General features: G+C 38.3%; 1 protein-coding gene across 31 annotated transcripts in view; it reads right to left on the bottom strand.

The window, feature by feature from the left end:
* LOC136852221 (trichohyalin-like) overlaps positions 1 to 21926 on the bottom strand; it is a 392138-nt gene that overhangs the window by 204108 nt on the left and 166104 nt on the right. For all 31 annotated transcript variants that reach the window (XR_010857106.1, XR_010857108.1, XM_067126802.1 and 28 more), the window contains one exon: positions 18430 to 18597. Coding sequence is in view for 29 of the 31 variants with exons in the window: in XM_067126802.1 (XP_066982903.1) it covers positions 18430 to 18597 (168 nt within the window). In the remaining 2 variants the exon portion in view is untranslated. The remainder of the gene's footprint in view (positions 1 to 18429; positions 18598 to 21926) is intronic.

The raw sequence follows: 21926 nt of genomic DNA, 5'->3' as shown, positions 1-21926 counted from the left end.
TCAGAGAACCATCTGCATGTAACGTGCAATTCTCTGAAGTTTGCCACTAAATTTGCTGCTGTTTTTGTAAATCCACAACCTTAACGCTATAGGCAATGGTCCACCGCAGTATGGTTGCACAATGCATAAATTCTGCCCTACATTCTGCTGGCAATTATGTGAAAGATTTGAAAGTTTTTCAGTGGGCTCTACTGATGTTCCGGCTTCACAGCCATATCTAAAGATAAATGAAGCACAAATAAAAAAAGAATTGGGACTTTGTTCTTGAACTCAAATCCCTGTTAAGAAAACTGAGGAAGAAGCTACACACGAAAAACTAAATTTAGTCAATAATACTGCAAGAGGCCTTGAAGACACTGCAAAAACATGCAAAGTGGTCAACAGGCCAAATATCTTCATGGACAGCATGACGTTAGAGTCTGGTAGGGCATCATCACTAACAAGTGACCTGGTAGTGCCTGCCTGACAGGAATTGGACATAACATCAATGTTATACTGGGGATACACCTAAAAGTTGGCTGGCAATATAGCATATTCAGCATACTGTGAATCAAAATGGTTGTGGATAATTTTGTTGTTGTAGCTTCTATTGTCTGTTCTGGTACAAGGCCCCATCCTCAAGAGCAAGGTTGCGAATAGCAAGGAAACGTGCCGATACGGAGACTATGGTTAAGAAAGAAAAACAAGCACAGATTTCTGCTTTATGCCAACATTCACGTAAAAGAACTTCGAGACAAGGGCAAACTAAAGCAGATTCCTTGTCTCTGCCACCATTTACTCTCAAATAGCTAGACCAAAGATGAACGTCTGTTGCAAAAAGCTTCATTTCCTCCTACACCAACAAAACGATCCTGTTGCATATAATGTGGCACTAATTTTCTTTTGTTTTCATATGAATTTAGTTGATATTAGGACCCAATCCTTCTAAACAATTCTGCCATCCTAGCAATCAATAGCTTACTAACCAGCCTCTTCTATACTCTGCAAGAATGAACTACCAAAAACACACTTTCATAGTTCGGATTTCTTTGATAATTCAGACATTCTTCCACGTCCATATATATATATATATATATATATATATATATATATATATATATATATATATATATATATATATATATATACACACACACACGTGAATATTTTTGTTCGTGTGTGGGCATAAACTACGGGTAAAATGAATAGTTTACAAAATGACTATGATACTTTCTAGGATGCTTGGAGACAAACAAGTCCTTGATGGAGATAAGGCAGGAAATCAAAAAGTTACAAAGAAAAACCCTGCACCAAAATTAAACTAAGCAGTAAAATCCGTTTCTGGCTCTTGCATAATATATACCACTCGCCTATCTCCCATTGCGCAAGACTTTTTCCTCTGTCAACCATACTAAAAATTCATTCCTACCAGTTATGCCAGTCTTCCCCTGTCATCTACTTTTGCATTTGTATCACATAGCACAACCACCAATATTACTTCCCTCTCTCTCTTTCTCTGTCCCACGCTTAATTGCATACTCACACACTCCCACAACCACACCCACACACTATATGTATATACACGTGTGTGTGTGTGTGTGTGTATGTGAGAGAGAGAGAGAGAGAGAGAGAGAGAGAGAGAGAGAGAGAGAGAGAGAGAGAGAGAGAGAGAGAGAGATGAGGGGGAAGGCGACAGATTTTTCCAGGAACGGTTGTTTAAAGTCCCGTAAATCAAACGTTTGAGGACTTGACTGGGGCATGCCCCAGATTCACTTCTATTGAGGTGAACTATTGTGCCCTACATGAAGAGTGGATTATTTTATATCTTCGGATTGTCTGCACATCTTTGTGACAAATTTATGTCAAGTAGCCTAATATCACAAATATTGAGTTCCTTAATATGGGGGGGGGTGTCATTCTAATAAAAAATGCTTGATGTGTAACACGTTATATCTGTAGGCTATTTACCAACAGCTAGTCACATCATTGTGATGGCTAAAAAGACTGATGGCTCCCCATGGGACGGTTCACATGGGTGTTCCTGCTTAAAACTCCTTTGAAAATTCAAAACTATGTATTCAGAGAAATTTGTCCAACTAGGCCTATACAAGCCTATACAAGCAAGTACGAACTAATGCTGCCCTAAAGCAGACGTATCCGACACCCCATTACATTATTTCAAAACTATAAAGAGGAAGAAGCCTTAATAACTTGAAATATTTCGCGACTTACATCATGCTTTCGACGCGGGAACCGACGCCGTGGTCCTTGATCACAAGTTCCTGCGGGGCGCTGTCCACAATCACATTGGCATCGGCGTGCTTCTTGCTAAGCATCTCCCTGTACGCATTGTAGACTAATTTGCGGACCTGGGGGTCGTTAGGGTCCACTTTAGGCCCATTGCCGTTTGGTGCAGAGCCCGCAGGAGCAACGCGAAGAGTTGTTTTGGGAGCTCCGTTCATCTTCTCAATATATTAGTTTAGGTTGTACTTGAGAATGACAAATTATTTATTATTAATAATAAAAGGAATACTGCAAATTGATTTCTTTGCCAAAACGAGAAATTTATATTGACTCTAATTCATGAGAAGGTACTGATTAAATTAATATAATTTGTCTCGAATCCGACTGTAGTAGTATTACACGCACTTGTTACAAATTACCGACGGTATAACGACTATACGGGAGCCTTCTCTGCTCCTAACACTGTGAACACCAACGATTCACTGAGTGACGTCCCGGTCCGCGACTGAGTCAGTTGAGTCGTTGACTCAGTCAGGATAAGCAAAAGAATAACGAACGGTTGTCTCTCATCACGTAAGTTTGTTTCTTGCGTTTTCGATAAGTCTTAAGAATATTATAATGTGGACACTGTCGTTTAGTAGTTATCGATATTTCCTGCGAACGTGATAACGTCAAAACAGTACTTACAGAGAAATCAAATAGAAATAGGTACAGAAATGAAAACAATGAATATTTCTTAGCTGGTAACTTTTCTCCGTGGCGATTTCGATGCCAGAGGTCTCTAGATTAGACATCGGTAACGTGTTACGCGTTTGTATATTGGTTATTTTTATGTTTTACTCACACAAGCACCTCTGCACATTGTATTTCGTTTACCTATAGTGTCGTTATAAATGAGCTTGAATAAGGCGTCGATACACAAAACATTTTACAGCTACAAATTCGTTAACAAATAAACTGAAGAAGCATTTTATGATTACGGTGAAAGTCATACCAAATTGGCCACGAAATAAGGGAAACTTCGGAGAAAACAGTGAAATCTGAGACATAAACCAATTTTGTGTCTTGGAACAAGCAGCTTGAAGCGACTGGAATGTATAAGTCACAGTAAATTATTAATCATATTTGCTACATTTTTGTGTCCAAAAATAATCGTTTATGGTCCCTCTTGAGGAGCTGATTTTGCAGTCTCGAATAGTTATGACTTTTATTTCGAAAGTAAACTGTAATATTACTAAGATACGATTGAATATTTCCAGATACAAAGGAAGTGCACCATTCACACTTTACAATAGAAATATAACGTTAAATAATCGCTGCAAATTATCAGTTCAAATAATATCAACTTCGAATGCAAATTCTATCTGGAATGATAAGCGAAGTTCCATTGCAATACGTTATATAGGTTAGAATATTCAGTACTGTAACTCGCCATTCCTTATTTATACAACAACGAGAAATTAAGTGTCAACAACAATAATTTAACAAAACGCAGAAAATACACTGAGTATGGTGGAAAGCAGATGCCAGTAAACAAGGCAATAAGGGAATTGTCTACATGAAGAGTTGAAATCCGGCGAGGGAGGAGGTAAGTTGGTGAGGGGGGTACCGGGGATATGGAAGGGTGGTGGGGGGAGGGGACGTGGGCGAACGTCGAGTTCCAAGATGACGTCATGTCCTAGCCTGGATGAGCCAGGCTTTTGTAATGGGACCTGCAAGCTCTAAAATTTCTCTTGCCTTTACTTTCGGGCTTTCGCTTTCGTTTGCCTTTCTCTTTCTCTTCCCCACCCCCATTTTTTGCTCCTTTTGATAACACGGTTTATGAAACATAATACGCTTTCATTTTTCTTCGTTATACGGTCGGCTTACTGACGTTAAGTATTTTTCTTTGGTTTCTTACTTGTCTCTGTTGTTGTAGCAACAGTTTTTTTTTTTTTGAATGAATTATTATTAATGTACTGAGATAATGTATCAAGATGTCAAGACGACAAGTCCCGACCCTTTACATACCGTACCGAAGCTCTGTCCAAGGTACACTCTGCATCGTTATTTACAGCCAATTTCCTGTGAAATATCTGGTCCACAGAAAAATATATAATGGAAACACGTCAGTAATCTTGAGTCCCATTGATCAGGCCTGAGATTCTCTCTCTCTCTCTCTCTCTCTCTCTCTCTCTCTCTCTCTCTCTCTCTCTCAATATAAGATTGAGGTATCATACCAAAAATATGCAAGAACGTAGCTCACAAATGCACACACACAACTACGTAAGTAACATATGTTGTAGTTGAGATGAATGTTCTCAGAAGGAAGCAAACAATCTATATATATATATATATATATATATATATATATATATATATATATATATATATGTTGTGTGTGTGTGTCTATGCAGAACTGGCTGCAGACTGCCCAGACCCGAAGCCTCCAATATACGTAATCACGCGTTGCACTGCAAAACCGACATCAATTTTGCAGATTTTAAAATCATATCTTCTACGCAAGACAAGGGGGAACTTACCACTTTAGAGTCCAACATGATTAAAACTACCATCCCCTCGTTAAACACCCTCCACACAGATATTCATAACATAACAAGTTGTTTGTTGATATTTTGGTCTGTACCTCAACTTTTACTTACCATCTTTCTTTTTTTTAGACTTTTAGTTTCTCTTGTAACTCAGTTTAGGTAGGTCTTGTGCGTCTTTATAGTGATTTTTAAATTGTTATTTTATTTCGTTTTTTTATAAGGTTTTAAGTTATATTTTTTGTAAAAATTAAAGCCTTGAAGATGCAATAAGATATTGCGAAACGCCCCCTTGATAGCTATGGATACATTATATATACAGAATATATATATATATATATATATATATATATATATATATATATATATATATATATATATATATATATATATATAGGTAGGTAGTTAGATAGCTCTATGGAAATATCGTGGTTCATTTTTTAACATAATATAATTACCAAATGACTTAATATGGCAGAGTTATTATAGACATACGGCAGCATCCTTAAATAAACTCTCACAGTGAAGGCAGTATTGGGAAGCAACATATAAATTAGGGATGATTTCAAATATTTTTATTTCAGGAATGCAGTAAAATAATCAAGAAATTACTCATAAATGAGGAAACTTAATTCAAAATTCTCTTCAGTCTTCAATACTTAACCTTATAACACCACCTTATTGCCTCCTGTTGCACACCGCGAGCATAGAAGTGATCAGAGTGACAGGAAATGTAACAAAGACCAGAATTCACCGTGAAATTGAAAAAGTCTACGGGCGTTACACTCCGCCTTCCCGTCGCTCATCAAGCCCATTCACAACCATTATAGAACTTCTCTCTTCCAGTATTCGTTTGGGTGTCACCAGGTCGTGACGGAACTGAATAAGCAACCGTAGCCTGTATTTGTATCTAGGTACTCTGATGTATTTTCTTCTAGGTGGGCAGAAGAGTGGAGACTTATTAATATCAACCAGTGCATGGCACATATTCGATTAGGAAGTAAAAATGGCGCTTTTAATGTCCAAATGAAATAAAACATATTTGGTTATATTCATATCCAAATTTATGCGAATTATTATTATTATTATTATTTATTTATTTATTTATTTATTTATTTATTTATTTATTTCTGTTCTTGTAGGGGAAGAACGCCCTTATGGTAGAGCAGAGAAGACGTTTTGGAAAGTTTGATAATTTTAACAAGCACATCTTCATTATGCTTCTTAAGGGTCTCTTTTTATCATACATGATTTAAAAAGGAAGAGTTCATCACCATCATCACCATCATATTATTATTATTGTTATTATCATTTTTATTATTCCAAATGTGCAAAGACCCCCCACAAAGCAAGCCAAGGGATCTTAAACTGAATCATCAGTCATCCGCAGAATGAAATGGCTACAAGCGAAGAGAGACACGTCGATCAAGAAGAGAAGAGAGGAGAAAAGAAGAGAAGAATAGAATGAAATACTGATGGACACAACGAAAGCACAGTGCAATGTAATAACAGAATATGTTTGTAGCCTGTCGGCTTCTGACTGCTTGGACTGATCTCATCCAGATATAACAGGGTATCCACCTGTATATGTATATATGTATGTATGTATATATAATATATATATATATATATATATATATATATATATATATATATATATATATATATATATATATACATATACATATATATATATATATATATATATATATATATATATATATATATATATATATATATATATATATATATATATATATATATATATATATATATATATTTATATATATATATATATATATATATATATATATATATATATATATGCATTTTATAAATATATATGATTATAATCACATTTTTGTACGTGATTCATTTATCACATTAGGGTGTAGGTCTGACCGGTTTCGACTTTATTTTCAAGCCACTGACGAAGGCTTGAAAATAAAGTCGAAACCGGTCAGACCTACACCCGTCTCTCTTATCTTTCACATGTGTTAATGTGATATATATATATATATATATATATATATATATATATATATATATATATATATATCATAACCAGAGGAAAAATCAAAGATTTGCATATAGATGAAGCCAAAACCGGTCAGAGCATACACCCAGTCCTTAATTTTTCCCTCTAGTCAGGGTCTAGACCTTGCGCTCTAGTTACGAGAGATATAAATGACGTTTCAGGGTGATTCTGATTATATATATACATATATGTATTAATTATTTACATATTATATATATATATATATATATATATATATATATATATATATATATATATATGAATATATATGAATATTACACTGTAGTATTACAGGAAAAGACATTCATATATACATACATACATATATATAATATATATATATATATATATATATATATATATATATATATATATATATATATATATATATATATATATATATATATATATATATATGTATGTATATACATGGGTAGAGAGAATATTTATCTACCAAAATTCTTTAGATACATAAGAATGGCTTTAGTAAAAGGTGAGGTATTACTCATGACTGGAACAGGGGTCGTCATATTAACCTCACGCAGGTGTGGCCTTTAGTTTACAACGGTTGAACTCCAGGCAAACGGCTGGACTTCGGAGGAAATTCCCTCTCCTCCCCTTGGGAGGGGCTCTCCACACCTGCGTTCTGCTCATCTCTGGACGAAATTGCTAAACTCGTTTGAGCTTGTGAGTGAGTATTGCGCTGTACATACCACGCACACAAGCACACATGATTTCACACACACACACACACACACACACACACACACACACACACACATATATATATATATATATATATATATATATATATATATATATATATATACATATATATATGTATATATATATATATATATATATATATATATATATATATATATATATATATTAACTTTATCACATACACAATTGTTCTGTGCATTAGTAGAATTACTAAAGGACCTCATTCAAACTGGATGGTGTCTAATGGAGTATTTATTCAGAAAAAGTTACAAGCTTTCTTGGAAAAACAGTCCACATTATCAAGATACCATCCAGTTTGAATGAGGTCCTTTAGTAATATATATATATATATATATATATATATATATATATATATATATATATATATATATATATATATATATATATATATATATGTATACATACATATATACATACATACATACATACATAAAGAGAGAGAGATAGAGAGTATCTTAACGTATGTATTTCTTAAGTAAAAAATAGTCAAGCTGTACAGTGCATATTGGTAACGAATTGGAAATTTTTTTATTGTTTCCTAAATCAATAATAAAAATGCAATCAGCTGTACGATAACACAGAGATAATGCATATGTCGTAAACTTCTAAATCCTACACTGTATATCTGAGCATATATCAAGCAAGGCGTATAAATCCTGCTCTTTTATAGATGAGATCAAGTAAGATCCTTTTTTACAGAATGCAAACCTTCATGTTGTGTTAAGAATACACTCAAAATCTAAGCTGTACGAGGAGTACTGTCCTGGACAGCAAGTTGTTACAACAAACCCTCTATTGTAGCCAGTTTCATTCTCGCTTAGTTGTGATGAGGGAAATTTTCAATGCTGCTCCAGGGGAAAAGCTGACAGAACGTAAGCACTGTTCAAGGACACTGTCTTCTGAAATAAAGCGCTCTGGTGTCAATGTTCCACATGATGTGATGAGTTTTTTTTTTTGCCAAGATATCCTTATATTTTCCTCACGAAATATCCTAATTTGATAAGGAATAGTAAACGGCAAGGTAAAAAATGTAAGGGAGCAACTAGGAAGTAGATGAAACTCACAACTTGAGCAAATTAGTTTCTAAAGGCAATGCTGTTTTATTAACAACCTGCAGTTTCACAGTATCTGTAATATTCTAGTAAATGACGGTAAAATGATATTTCATTAATCAGCTGCCAGTTAGACTTTTGAGAGAAACAGAGAGAGAGAGAGAGAGAGAGAGAGAGAGAGAGAGAGAATGGAGACAACCCTTGTAGGACCGCGGTTAAAGCCCCGTTCACACATTCACGTATCAGCCCACGCATGTTCACGCATGAATGGAAACTGGTAGTTGGCAACAGCTTACGTAAGTACTACGAAAAAAGTTCCGTAATGCGTATTTAAGATCGTGGACATGCGGGCAGAGTCGGGAGGTCGATACGCACCATCCCAGCATGCGTGGGGAGCCACGTGCGTTTCGACATGTTCAAAGATCGTGTCTGTTCACGTCATCCGTCATTTTGCGTGGTTCCACACGCACCACGTGGTGCATCCGTAGCGTGGTCTGCACGCCTGCGGGGCAATGACGCGTGGCCCCCCGCTGCTTTCCCGTTCCCGCCAAGAACCGCGTGGGTCCCCACGAGGTTCGGGAGTAAACGTGGCAACAGCGCCTCTCCCCCAGGACCTGAGACGATGAGGCAACGCTGTGTCGGGTGTATAAAACAGCTTGCGGCGCGGATGCGGCATCAGTTCTTCTCCCGGACAGACAGCAGCAACACCGTTTCTCGCCCCTCCAGCGCCTTCGTCAGCAGAAAATGCCGAAAGTTAGCAGCAACAGACAGCGGAAGGGGGCTTACAAGCCTCCAACATCCCAGTCAGGAGCGGAGACGGCCTCTACGTGGCAGCCACCTGCTGCAGACACCCCTGCAGTCACCATGGAGGAGGATGTTGTCATAAACCTTGGAGAGGCTGACGAGGTCGAGGACATGGCCAGTGACCATAGCCTCTTCAACGACGAGGATGCCGGCCTGGATGACGTCGACTCCGCCCGATGATGACGGAACGATGAAGCTGCTGGACGGCACCGCCCCTGGGACTGGAAACGCGTGCGAAAAGAAGAACCCCTCTGTCATCCTCTCAGATGAAAATGAGAGGCTGGTAGGGGAGTGGTTGGAGCAGGAGGCCGAATTTATATATAACAAGGGCATGACAGCATACAAGGACAAGGCCAGGGTGTGCAGGGCATTTGAGGAGAAGGGAGGTCACTGGCTCCTCCTGTGTCAGGCCCTGAACTCCGGACCTGGTTCACCTCCCTCAGGACCCGCTTTGGACGCCTCACAGCCGAAAAAAGTGGTCAGGGGCCAGCAGACGACTGACGGACCGTGAGAAGTGGATACTGAACATCTTCCACTTCCTCAAGCCCCACATTGTCCGCCAAAAAAGCCCAAGGTGTTGGGACTTCCGATGGTATGTCTTTTTTATTGTTTCGCTGTTTAGTAAATCAGTGACTGAAACTTTAATGCACAGTTTATTTAATTAATGGAACTACAACCTTGTCATTCACAGTACATTTACATTCTCTCATACATGTTCCATCTCTTTACAGTCTGCGTCTGCTGCAGTTGCTTGCAGCAACCCTCCTGGCCATGGTCCTGCCCTTGATGTTCCTGCCCTTTGTGATCCTGCTGGCAGTGCCACTCCAGTCCCCTGCTCGTCCGATGACCGGTCCTCCACCATTGATGATCCTGCACCACAAAGGAAGTCACGGAAGGAGGACAAGGCTGGAAGTGGGGTCCTGGACGTGTTGCTTCAACAAGCAGAGTCAGCTCGGCAAAGGCTACAGGGGGCCATAAGACCTCTGTGTGACCCCCAGGCTGGTGTACTGGCGGAACGCCCTGGAGGAGCTTTCGCCCGACTGTGCAGATGTGGGGCCTGAGCTGAGGATGGCGCTGAAGGTGGAGCTCATCTCCGCCATACAGCGCTTTGTGAGGGCTACCAAAGAGGGCATCACGAGGCCGCCACGTCATCTGATACCCCACACCCAAGCAGAAGCCCTCTGGGATGGTCTGCCTGCGGCCCCAGCTCCCTTCCTGCTCCTGCTACATATGTGCCACTTGCTACACCTAGTGGTGCCATGGCGCAACCTCTCAACCTCACGGCGCAACAGGTGGCAATGCTGCACGGCGCAGCTGTCTGCACCTGCAGTGGCGTCACACCCAGGGACCTCAACGTGTCGTTGCCAACGAGCAGCTTCCTAGAGAACCTCTAGTTTAAGGCAACATTTTTTTATATCTATTTGTGTATGTGTCAATGTAAACAAATGTATATATTTTGTAAATATTTCAGCGTTAGTATAAGCAATAAACATAATTGAAAAATAACTTTTATTCAATGAACTAAAAACCATCAAAGTAACAAAATGAAGTAATAATAATCACACAATTAAGACATATGCAAACAACTATATAGTTGAAAAGTAACTTATAGAAACAAATATCTATTTTTTTGTATTACTGTATGTTTCCATCTATATATCAGCACTAGTATAAACAATAAACATATAATAGAAAAGTAACTTCTATTCAATGAACTACAAACCATGGAAGTAACAAAATGAAGTAAGAATAACAACAAAAATAAGGAGTAAGTGAAGGTATATTATATTAAAATAAAAAAAAAAAAAAACTGTACTTTCATATTATTAAGTTGTTCTTCACTACTGCTTGGTAATGGCCTTTATTAAACCATTTCAAAATATTCAAAGTTATAATCTTCCCACGCCTTGGAGTAATGCACTTAGCCACATTGCAATGCATGTATTTGCTTCTGCGTTAAAAATGTCAGAGTGTATGATCCAGTACTAAAAAAACATATGCAAACAAATATATAGTTGAAAATTAACTTATATAACAAATGTTTATTTTTGGTATTGTATGTTTCAGTGTATATATCATGATTGGTATAAACAATAAACATATAATTGAAAAAACTTTTATTCAATGAACTAAAAACCATTACACTAATAAAATGAAGTAAGAATAATAGCACAAATAAGACATATGTAAAACAAATAAATGCACAAATACAAAGGAAAAGTAAACTGTATGGATATTAAAAATTTTGGAAGTCGACATACAAAGAGAAATTATTATAACAAATATAAATGTATGTTAACAGTAGTTCTCCTGCCAAAGTAACGGAACCACCAGGAGATGAAAAGTAGTCTTTCAGGATGTTGCGTTGTTCCTTGGCATTCCTGGTTGCAGTGTTGCCTCCCATGGTTGGAAGAGCGTCTCCTAGGGGTGGGTCACTCCTCCAGGCACCAGGTATGAAATCATGTGTGATGGGGTTCTCCTGATCTGCTTCCTGCCTGCGTGGATTTCTTTTTATTATAAGGTTGTGCAGAACACACTGCTTGGCCAGCACTACTGACTCTGCACGGTCAGGCTTGATACACATTGACGTGTGGAGTACTCTGAATTTGCTGGCCAGAATCCCGAAGGCATTCTCCACCGTCCGCCGTGCCCTACTTAACCTGTAGTTGTAGATCCGCTCCTCCTTGGACAGGCCTCTTTTGGGGTAGGGCTTCATGAGATAGTTCCGCAGGGGAAGGCATCATCGCCAAGCAGGAAGTAGTCTACAGGAGCTCCATTTGTTGCATCTGGTAGGCCTCAGGTTGGGAAGGTTTGCTTCCTGTTTTGCCAGCATTTCACACAGACGGGTCTGGGCAAATACACCACCGTCCGACTCTGACCCAACGGCACCCCGTCCACGAGAGGAACTTATATGAAGCATCGACAATGGCAAGTAGAATCATGGAGAAGAACTTCTTGTAATTGTAGTAATGCGTACCACCAAGGAGGGTTACGGAGCCTGATGTGTTTACCGTCTAGTGCTCCAATTACGTGGGGGAAGTTCCACCGTTCCTCAAACCCGCGGGCAACCTGCTTCCAAGCCTCTGGTGTTTGTGGTACCTGCAGTTCCTCATCTCCAAAGGCAGAAACAATGGCCCTGCAGGTCTCGGGTACAATGCAACTTATGGTGTTGTGGGCTACCCGGAATGCGTGTGCAGGCTCTTTATGAGTCACCGTGGCAAGGAAACGTGGGGGTGATAGCCACACGCAGTCCTGGCGTAAGGGGTTCCCTCCAAAATGTGCGTTGCTTCTCAATGTAGGTGTGACACGTTCAACTATTTCACTGAATATGTCTCTGTCAGTTCAGCGTAAAATTCCTGTATAGTTCTGGGGTTTTGGTTGCCAGCTCCTCCATCAGGTTGTCATAGTGGCCTAGCTCCACTCTTCTTTGCAAATACGGCCAAGCCCAAACCCTCCTCGGCCTCCTCTTTTTTCTTATTTTCAATTGCAATGTAGGCCCTCACAGCTTCCACCAATACCATGTAGTGCACATACTCCACGACGGCCTCCATTATGTCTCTTTGTTGTCTGTGTGCTGTTATAAGGGCAACGATGTCCTCAATGTTCTCCATGTTGATTCAGCAGCAGGGGAATACTTCTTGCTACAGGAGGCGCTGAATGGCACTGCAAACGCATGTGCACAGCACAGCCCTTTTGTACATGGCGTATACCCGCCGATGTACGTGGGGATGTTGTGAGGGTGTCGTGGAGGTCAACGCACAACGTTACACATACGGTATACGTTCGTGGGTGTTACTTGCTCTGCCACGCATTACATGTGGGGGTGTGGCCTATTGTCGTGGCAGTTCACGTAAGCATCCCGTCTATCTTGCGCGGTCGCGTAGCCTTAACACGCATTACTCCGCACTTACGTTATGGCGTCGTTATGTTGACTTACGGACATCGGCCTTTGACACGTATCCACTTGATCGCGCCGACAAACCCTACAGTATAGCCACGTTTCACATGCGTGAACATGCGTGGGCTGATACGTGAATGTGTGAACGGGCCTTAAGGGAAACCAAGGGAACGGTGACGTAATGCGCAGAAGAGGCTTAGTTTGAGACTTCTGGCTGACCTGTTCTATCTACTGTAGACCATTGGTTCAGAAGCCTTTTTTTACCCACGGACCCCTTTGCCTCTTAATTTTTTTATTTTTTTTTATTTTGGTGGACTCCATAGCCATTTCACGGAAAAACCTTATTCTATTTTTCACTTATAAAAAAGTAAAGGGATTGTATCAAATATTAAATAGTGAATGATTATGTTTTATTTTGAAGGAAAACTGATTTATAATGCAAATAAACTATTTAACGATTAAATTCTATAGAGCATTTATATACACTAGTAAATAATTCATAAACCAGTTTAAGATAAGTGAGTAATTAAGAAAAAAGTGCAGATTTCTTCAAAGAGATCCCTGTAGTTGATCCTGCTTAGCAAGTTTTTTTTTTTTTTTATTCGGCTCTGTCGATGTCAATGGTAGTCGAAGATTACCTTTTTCCACATGTCGAGTCTATTATGTGCATTTGATAATAGGTGAAAAACACGACTAAATCCTGATTCAACCAGGTAAGATGATGGAAAAGCTATAACTTAGAGCTGTGCTTTATCCGTAAACAAATGTCTTCAAAAGGAATTGCCACCCAAGTTGGTATATCCATCATGAGTTGGTCACTAGACCGAGCTTGTATATTTTCATGCAAATTTTCCAAATATTCACCGTACATTGCAGGGTCATCATCGTGCAAATCGCTGCTAATCGAGGCCAAACAAGGAAACTGTTCAAATGCACGACGTCTGATATTTGTACAGTTGCAGTTTTCTCAGAAAAGCAGTCTAATAGCACCTCTACTGCATATGTGATCAAAATTTTTTCCTTGGAGCTGTTAAGTAAATCGATTTTTTCATATATATCTGATAAGTAAAATACATCATATTTAGTTGCAAGCAGTTGTTCTCCGAGCTGGATGTTAGTCAGAAATAAGACAATAGAGTCCCAAAGTTCAATGAAACGATGAAGACAATTCTCCTTTGATAACCACCTCACCTCAGTATGCATTACAAGGCGTTCAAACTCTTGTCATTTTTCTCTGCAGAATTCACGAAAGAGGCGATCTCGAAGAGAATTTGATTTAATATGGTTAACCACTTTCATCACAACACTAAGGGTATCATGCAGACGTCCGCCCAATTGCTTTGCAACTAAGTGTTGACGGTGTATCACACAGTGTATGCAAAATACTTCGGGGACAGCCTTTTTCAAGAGTGTAATGAAACCTTTGTATCTGACAGTCATGGATGGTGCACCATCAGTAGCACATGCAATTACATTTCTGAGTGGAATATTGCTTTCTTTGAAATAAGCAACAACTTCAGTAAAAATTGTTTCACCTTTTGTGTCTGTCCTAAGACGTCTGGCAAAGAGCATTTCCTCTCCGGGTCCTTGATCATCTATAAATCTCACATATACTAATGGTATAACTTCATTATATCTTAAGGTATATTCATAAGTTGAAGGGCAAACTGTTTAATTGCATATTACTAGTAGCTATTAATTAGTTTTTAATCTCAAATATCAATACAAGAGCCTAAAATCATTGTTCTTTTATATTAGTTATTCATAACTAGAGTTAGTATGAAAAATCTGAAGGAAAAATAGTTTGAATACAACTATGAACTTTATAAAACATGAAAACTGTGTTCCAGACAAAGCAAGGCATATTCTCTTCACCCATAGGTTTATGAATCCCAAGGGAGATTAATAGGACAATTAGGGCTACCGCAAATGCACCTTTTTGGTTCTCAACCCCTTCAACCCTTCAGGTAAAATAGATAGATTATAATCTCTCTTTGACCTTTGTCAGTGGAGAGAGAGAGAGAGAGAGAGAGAGAGAGAGAGAGAGAGAGGCGGCGCAGGGGGTAGGGTTTAGACATTCATCATAAAAACAAACATCTAAGGTCGCTGCCTGCTACCTGCGAAAAGATGGGTGATTTTCACCTCCGTTTGTTCTTGCCATTGTAAAATGACAAGTTTTATCTACTTGATTGCCATAAAAATTCAAAGCTACCTGAATATTTCTACTTTTAGTAATTTAATTTGGCGTAGATTGCTGTATAAATTCCATTCTCTGTAACAACAACTGTTCTGAAGTAGAACATTCTCAGCAGTAATAACAACTGTTCTGAAGTAGAATTGCTCTATGGACCACTAAAATATCACCGTGGACCCCAAATTCGTTATTTTTTTGCGTGTGGACCCCGGTTGAGAACCACTGCTCTAGACCGTGGTCAAAGGCAGTGAGGCAAAATCATAATTTTCACATGGGCAGATTATTCATATTAAGTTCCTTCTTGATCTTGTTTCCACCTGACCATTCTGATCTGTTGCGGTTTTGCTGTCCATCTGTTGCTCAGTGGGGGTCGTTAATCCTGTGTGTGGGTCACGAGGCTGGGTCAGGTATTTGACTTTCCATCAGTCCAAGCTTCCCTCGCGAATCTGTAGAGCTTATAGTTTCTATACAAACATGGCTGGCTGTTATCTTATCCACAGCATTTTAAAGATTTCTTTCCAGCCATGGTTGGTCTCGATTTAAGAGCCTTTCCACCAAGGTCTAGAGATTATAGAACATTTTACTTTATTGCTTTCTTATGAAAATTTACTATCCTAAGAGTTAATTCTGTGGTTAAAATCTCAATGCGTGGATATTGCATCATTCATATTGTTAATATATTTAGGCACTTTTGTGCTTTTTCCGAGATTGAATTTCATTCCCTCCGTCGACGAGGACAAGAAATGGCTCCCATTTTATTCTCAGGAACAGAGGTCTTGCCGAATACAAAACGAACTTACGGCGAAGATAGTGGGGCATTTGGGCAATGTCCCACTCCACTTTTACGAAACTGTCAAGAATTTGTTCGTTCTGTGTGAAGAAAGCAAAGCACTGGATAAATAAACAGACGTTATGATTCCATAGGCTTAGAGAAACACCAGTGTCATCGAATTTGAGGTTCCTTACTAAGTTATGAAATCATTTATCTGTCTCTTGTAGATTACTCCTTTAGGATATGCTGATATGAAAACTATTTGAAAATGCAAATTATTTAGAAAGATGCAAAGGACGGATAAATATGTTCGGTTGGAAATATATGTTGCCACGATCGGGACATCAACCTATACTTGTACAAAGCCCTCATCCCCTTATCTGTTTGCTGGCAAGTTTAAAAAACCGAGAGAGAGAGAGAGAGAGATGGGGTGGGGGGGGGGAGGGCTGCCTGAGAGCGGGTAATGAAACGAAACATCAAGAAAATTCTTTAACATTAAATTATCCCCTTGCAAAAGCATCCGTGTTGTTATCTGAATCGTTTTGGCAGCACAACGGGTCATATACAGTAAGCCTTTGAGATTTCATGGTTAAATCAGCACATGCGGACGCATTGATTATATATCCGGAAAACAACGCATATCTTAGAATGGATATAAAGTTACACCGAAATTGTATGCTTAAATCTATAGAAAATCTTAGGATTTATAAACCGCAACCAAGTTAGACAAGTATTCAAAATTCAAATGTTCCAGATATTATTTACATCTATATATTATGATCTCTGCAGTACTGTAGACAACAATTTATCCTATGTTTACCGCAATATTTTGTTAATGCATTATTTTATCATTCTAGAGACCAATCTCTCGCAGCAAATATTGTATGATTCGTCGTGTTTCATGTATCTGTTCGTGAGAAGTTTACGTCAGGTGACATTTACGCTATTCATGCAGGAAAATTAACAAGCATATTTCCTCTTTAAATGTTACTACGTTGCATTCAGTTCATATTTTTTTCGAAAAATAATCGAAAGCCAGGAAAATAAGTAAACATTCTCCATTATGTTCTGTGAAAATAAATTCAAGAAAACATCAAGAAACAATGTATAATAATAATAATAATAATAATAATAATAATAATAATAATAATAATAATAATAATAATAATAATAATAATAATAATAATAAAGTATTCGAATGCCTAATAACAAGCAAATTGGCTAGCTGAAAGAAATTCCCAAAGAGGATGGACAGCAAGACTGAAGAAAGGAAATGGAAATATATTAAAATGTCAAAAAGTGAGTGCAGCTAAAGGACGCTGCAAACACCCTTAAGTAATGCCTGCAGTGCACTCATCAGGCTCTACTCACATACGGAGAAACGTACCTGAGACAGAAAGACTCTCAGAAACCACGTCGCGTCGGTTTGATCTTTCGGTGCTACGAGTACTTTGGCTTGTTGTCTCCGCGTCTCGCGTCACCTACTCCGGAGTGCTAGTACTACCAGGACCCATGCACCTGGCTCTAAGACACGGCGGAACTCGTTGGGACGCCGTGTTTAGTACTAGCCCATCGGTGATCAAAGTATTACGTATTCCTTATTGTGTGGTGGACAAATTATATTAATAAACGATATCTTCGTGTGGCCGTCTATATGGTGTTTAGTACTAGCACCTCGGAGTAGGTGACGCGTAGATAACAAGCCAAAGTGGCACCGATCTTTATGACATGATCTAGTGCTCCGTATCTCTTAGCTTTTTCCTACGGTTTGTTTGTTTTTTTTTTTTATAATGGGAGCTGGGACAAACCACCCCCAACTCCCTTTTTCTGTACAGAGTTGATTAGGCAGCCGCCATAGAAGACGAGTGAGGAAAATTGTCGTTCTACATTGGTGGGTTGACTCCCGTCACTGGTTTCCACTCATTTCATTTTCTTTGACATCGTTTCCCCTAACATTTGCTGATTTTACCAAATATTCATTTTCCTTTTCATTTGTTTCATCATTTGCGAGAGAGAGAGAGAGAGAGAGAGAGAGAGAGAGAGAGAGAGAGAGAGAGAGAGAGAGAGAGAGAGATCAGCTTGTCTTTACCATTTCAAATTATCTGCTGGGTCATTTGAGTGTATGAATACATGACGCCTGCGCCTCTACAAAACTAATTGAAGAACGACATACCTGTAGTAGCTCTGGTAGTAGGCCTCGTAGTAGGCAGCGTAATATTCGCTCAGGAGCCGGGAGTAATCAATGCCGTCGGAAGATTCCTGCTCCTGCAAATAGTCATCGTCATATGCCAAGTCTCCTTCACCGCTTGGGTACGTGTGCCTTCGGTTTTCGTCCAGTGGCCTGTGTTGACAGATGGAGAAAGGAATAAATGGTAGACGTAAAAATAATGGAAGTCAGTTTGCTTGAGTTTATGGTGAGGCAGGAAAGTTCTTGCTAAAAGAAATACTCCGAATTAAAAAAAAAAAAAATGTAAGATTGTCTTTCTAAATACTTCACCTTATGACAGTACAGTAATCTACTTAAGACGCAGTCCATGGAATAGCTTTACCAAGAGGTGACTTACATTTTGGAAAATACATTCATGGCACTGCGAAAGCATTTCGTAAGTATGGAGAACTTGTTTTACTCTTAGAAAGAAAAGTTACAAGTTAATACTTTAATTTGGAATATTTACAGTATTAGCATATAAGAAACTTTCCTTCTATAGACGCCTCGAATTTTAGTTAAAAGCAACTGTCAGATAAAGGGTTTTACTTAAATTCAGCAGTGAAAGAGGAAAATATTTGCCTGAAAACAAGGCATCCAGATATGAAAGAACTTTATACAAGTAAACTAAAGTCTGTTCAGTTACAGCACAATGAAAGTCACATTTTCAGTTTTGATTAAACCCAAATAAATCCCAAAATAAGACAGATAAATAAAATTTTAGATGGATCCTTTTAAAATAATCAAACTTAGCATTGTGTTAATTTCTCTTTCGGTCTGACTGACAATGAAAGACTCGTTTTCGGGGTGTATTGTGTCCACCTCGAAAACGAAATCTTGAAATCATCTCTCTTCTGGTCTCATTTCCAATAGAAACTTGAATCGAATTCCCCCTTTGTTCATCTGTCAATATCAAATTGGAATTAAGCTCTCTGTTTTTACATTCTTGCTAAGAAAAAGACTTAAAATAGGAGCTTGTATTATATAAGTTTCCATTACAAGCTGGAATTTAGACCAATTTGAATATAGATTAAATACATACTAAATGGAATACCCTCAGCCTCAAATTATAGTAATAAAAGTAATATTAATAATAATATTAAAAGTAACAGTAATAATACTGGGATCTCTTCGACCGAGCCCCAAACAAATAGTTGATCCCACGAATCACATGTTACAGAACTGTCAGACTGAGGTCAACTTTGCTTCACAGGAAAGAATCGAAATGAGTTTGATCGGATCAAAGAAATTACAAAAACTTACATTAGGATTTGTAAAAGAATATTGAAAACGAACTTAACAAACTCTTAAGAAAAGGAATAGTTAGGTTCCAACATCAGTCATTAAATCCTCTTGAAAGATGATTCACACTCAGAACTTTGATGGGGGACACGACAACCAAAGTTCAAAAACAAGAAAAACGAATACCAGCATGTGCTCGGCTAACGTTCCGAGAAGGAAACAGATCAAATCTTTTCAGCTTTCGATTCAAACCAAAGGGTGTATCGAGTCTGCTCAACAAAAATGCTAAACCTTTATGAAAAGAATTCAGGAATCAATCATAACTTCAAATAGAAAGGAACCAAAACTTTCCAAATTTGTGCATCAAATATTTACTACCATAAAGAGCACGATGGTGATAAGAGCCAAACTCTTGAAAACCAAGTGACGCAGTGCAAGCAATGAGTTAACGAAGGTGCTGTGGTGAGCAGTGACTGCCACTCAGCCAGAAATACACATACTAAAATTGGTGGGTGATTATGATCTGGCTGCGACTATGGTAAGGTTCGAACCTATTACACAATAATATTTGGTACCCTGTCTCTTCCCAAGTCAGCTGCCCCACCTTGAAAAATAGATAAGACTGTGAATAAGGTCTCGGCATCCTTAGTTCATGAGCACTATGTATATATTCCCTAGAACCTCCGGTAAGCTCAATAACTAAATACAGGCCAGTTCACTTTAATTAAGCCGGTTTTGCTTCAATAGATGTTGTGAATTAGTTCACGGACCTGTTGCGTAACTTTACTCAGCGGGAGACCACCAGTCATTTACACCTAAGCACTGCATTAGTTTTCTTCAAGTCCATGGCTGGGAGTTCTTTGCACAATGCTGTTATATAATTCCACTTTGTTTAGCACTTTGTTGTTAGGAAAATCAAGTTATACACCAAATCATATCAGTTAAGAAGTTTCAGTACAAAGGTGACAAGTGGCAGGTGGCATATGGCAGCAGGCAAGAAGCAACTGGAGTGCAACGCAGTTATTTCAGACCAAAGAGGAAAGTCACATTTCCTGTTTAGTTTATGAGATGGCGCCATTGAATAGTGGTACAAATGCAATAACTGTGGTAAGTGTTGTAATTACTAGAGGTTATCCTTTTAGAGAAAAGGGACAATTGGTATTCACTGCACCACTCTCATCTTCATGTTGACCCTTTGTATAATCATGATTGTCTTTGTGATCTCGTGATCTCGTTCCTTTTGCTCCAGTTCTTATTGTCGTTGAATTTGTTGGCGTTTTCGTCGTTCTCACTGTTTCTTTTTAATTGTTATAACAGTATGGATTCAGAATTGGCTGCCTGTTGATTAAATATTGCTAAATCCATCATCATCAAAGTTAAAGTTCTAATATCCATTGTCATAACTGAAATCAAAACTGATTCAAAAGATTGACTGATAGCTATAACTCAAAGCTCTGGATAGATCCAGCATATTATAAAATGACGGGGTCTATTTTCATAGACAACTTATTTTTTTTAATGAAAATGTCATGCAACTTGAAGAAAATGATGTTATAATACAACTGTACTTTATGGTTATTAAGTTATTTAATGTCTTAGTTATTTGTTATATAATTATGGGTTGTAAATATTCTATTCCTTTTAAGCAAGACCGAATATTGGATCATACCATCTGCTCTCTCTCTCTCTCTCTCTCTCTCTCTCTCTCTCTCTCTCTCTCTCTCTCTCTCTCTCTCTCTCTCTCTCGCTTTTGAACACTACAACATACACTTCAGCATGATTCGGATAACTTCTTGTTTCAAGAAAATATTCGAATACACTATTTTATAATTTTCTTTAATAGCAGTATAATGAATTTTAAAAACAAGTAAATTTTAAGTTCTTAATTTATTTTGAATTTTAATATACCTTTTTAGTGAGTATACATGGAAACATGAGTATAAATGTATTTATTGTGTGAGTGTGTTCCAGTACGAAAACGTATGCCTTTTTACAGCTTTTAATTTCATTTTCATTTTCTTTCATTCATCATTAACGAGTGATCTATTTGGTCCCAGTGCTAGGCTTCTAGCCTGGACTTTTCATTTCATCTTAATCCCTCGGGTCAGCCTTATGAGAGCTGATAGTCAGCTCAGTGGTCTGGTTAAATTTTTTTATAAAGTTAAGTATACCTTAGTTTTACCAGACCACTGAGCTGATTAACAGCTCTCCTAGGGCTGGCC

Source organism: Macrobrachium rosenbergii, chromosome 3 (genome assembly GCF_040412425.1).
Source record: "Macrobrachium rosenbergii isolate ZJJX-2024 chromosome 3, ASM4041242v1, whole genome shotgun sequence".
Taxonomy (NCBI): domain Eukaryota; kingdom Metazoa; phylum Arthropoda; class Malacostraca; order Decapoda; family Palaemonidae; genus Macrobrachium; species Macrobrachium rosenbergii.
This window is presented reverse-complemented; position numbering and strand designations above follow the sequence as displayed.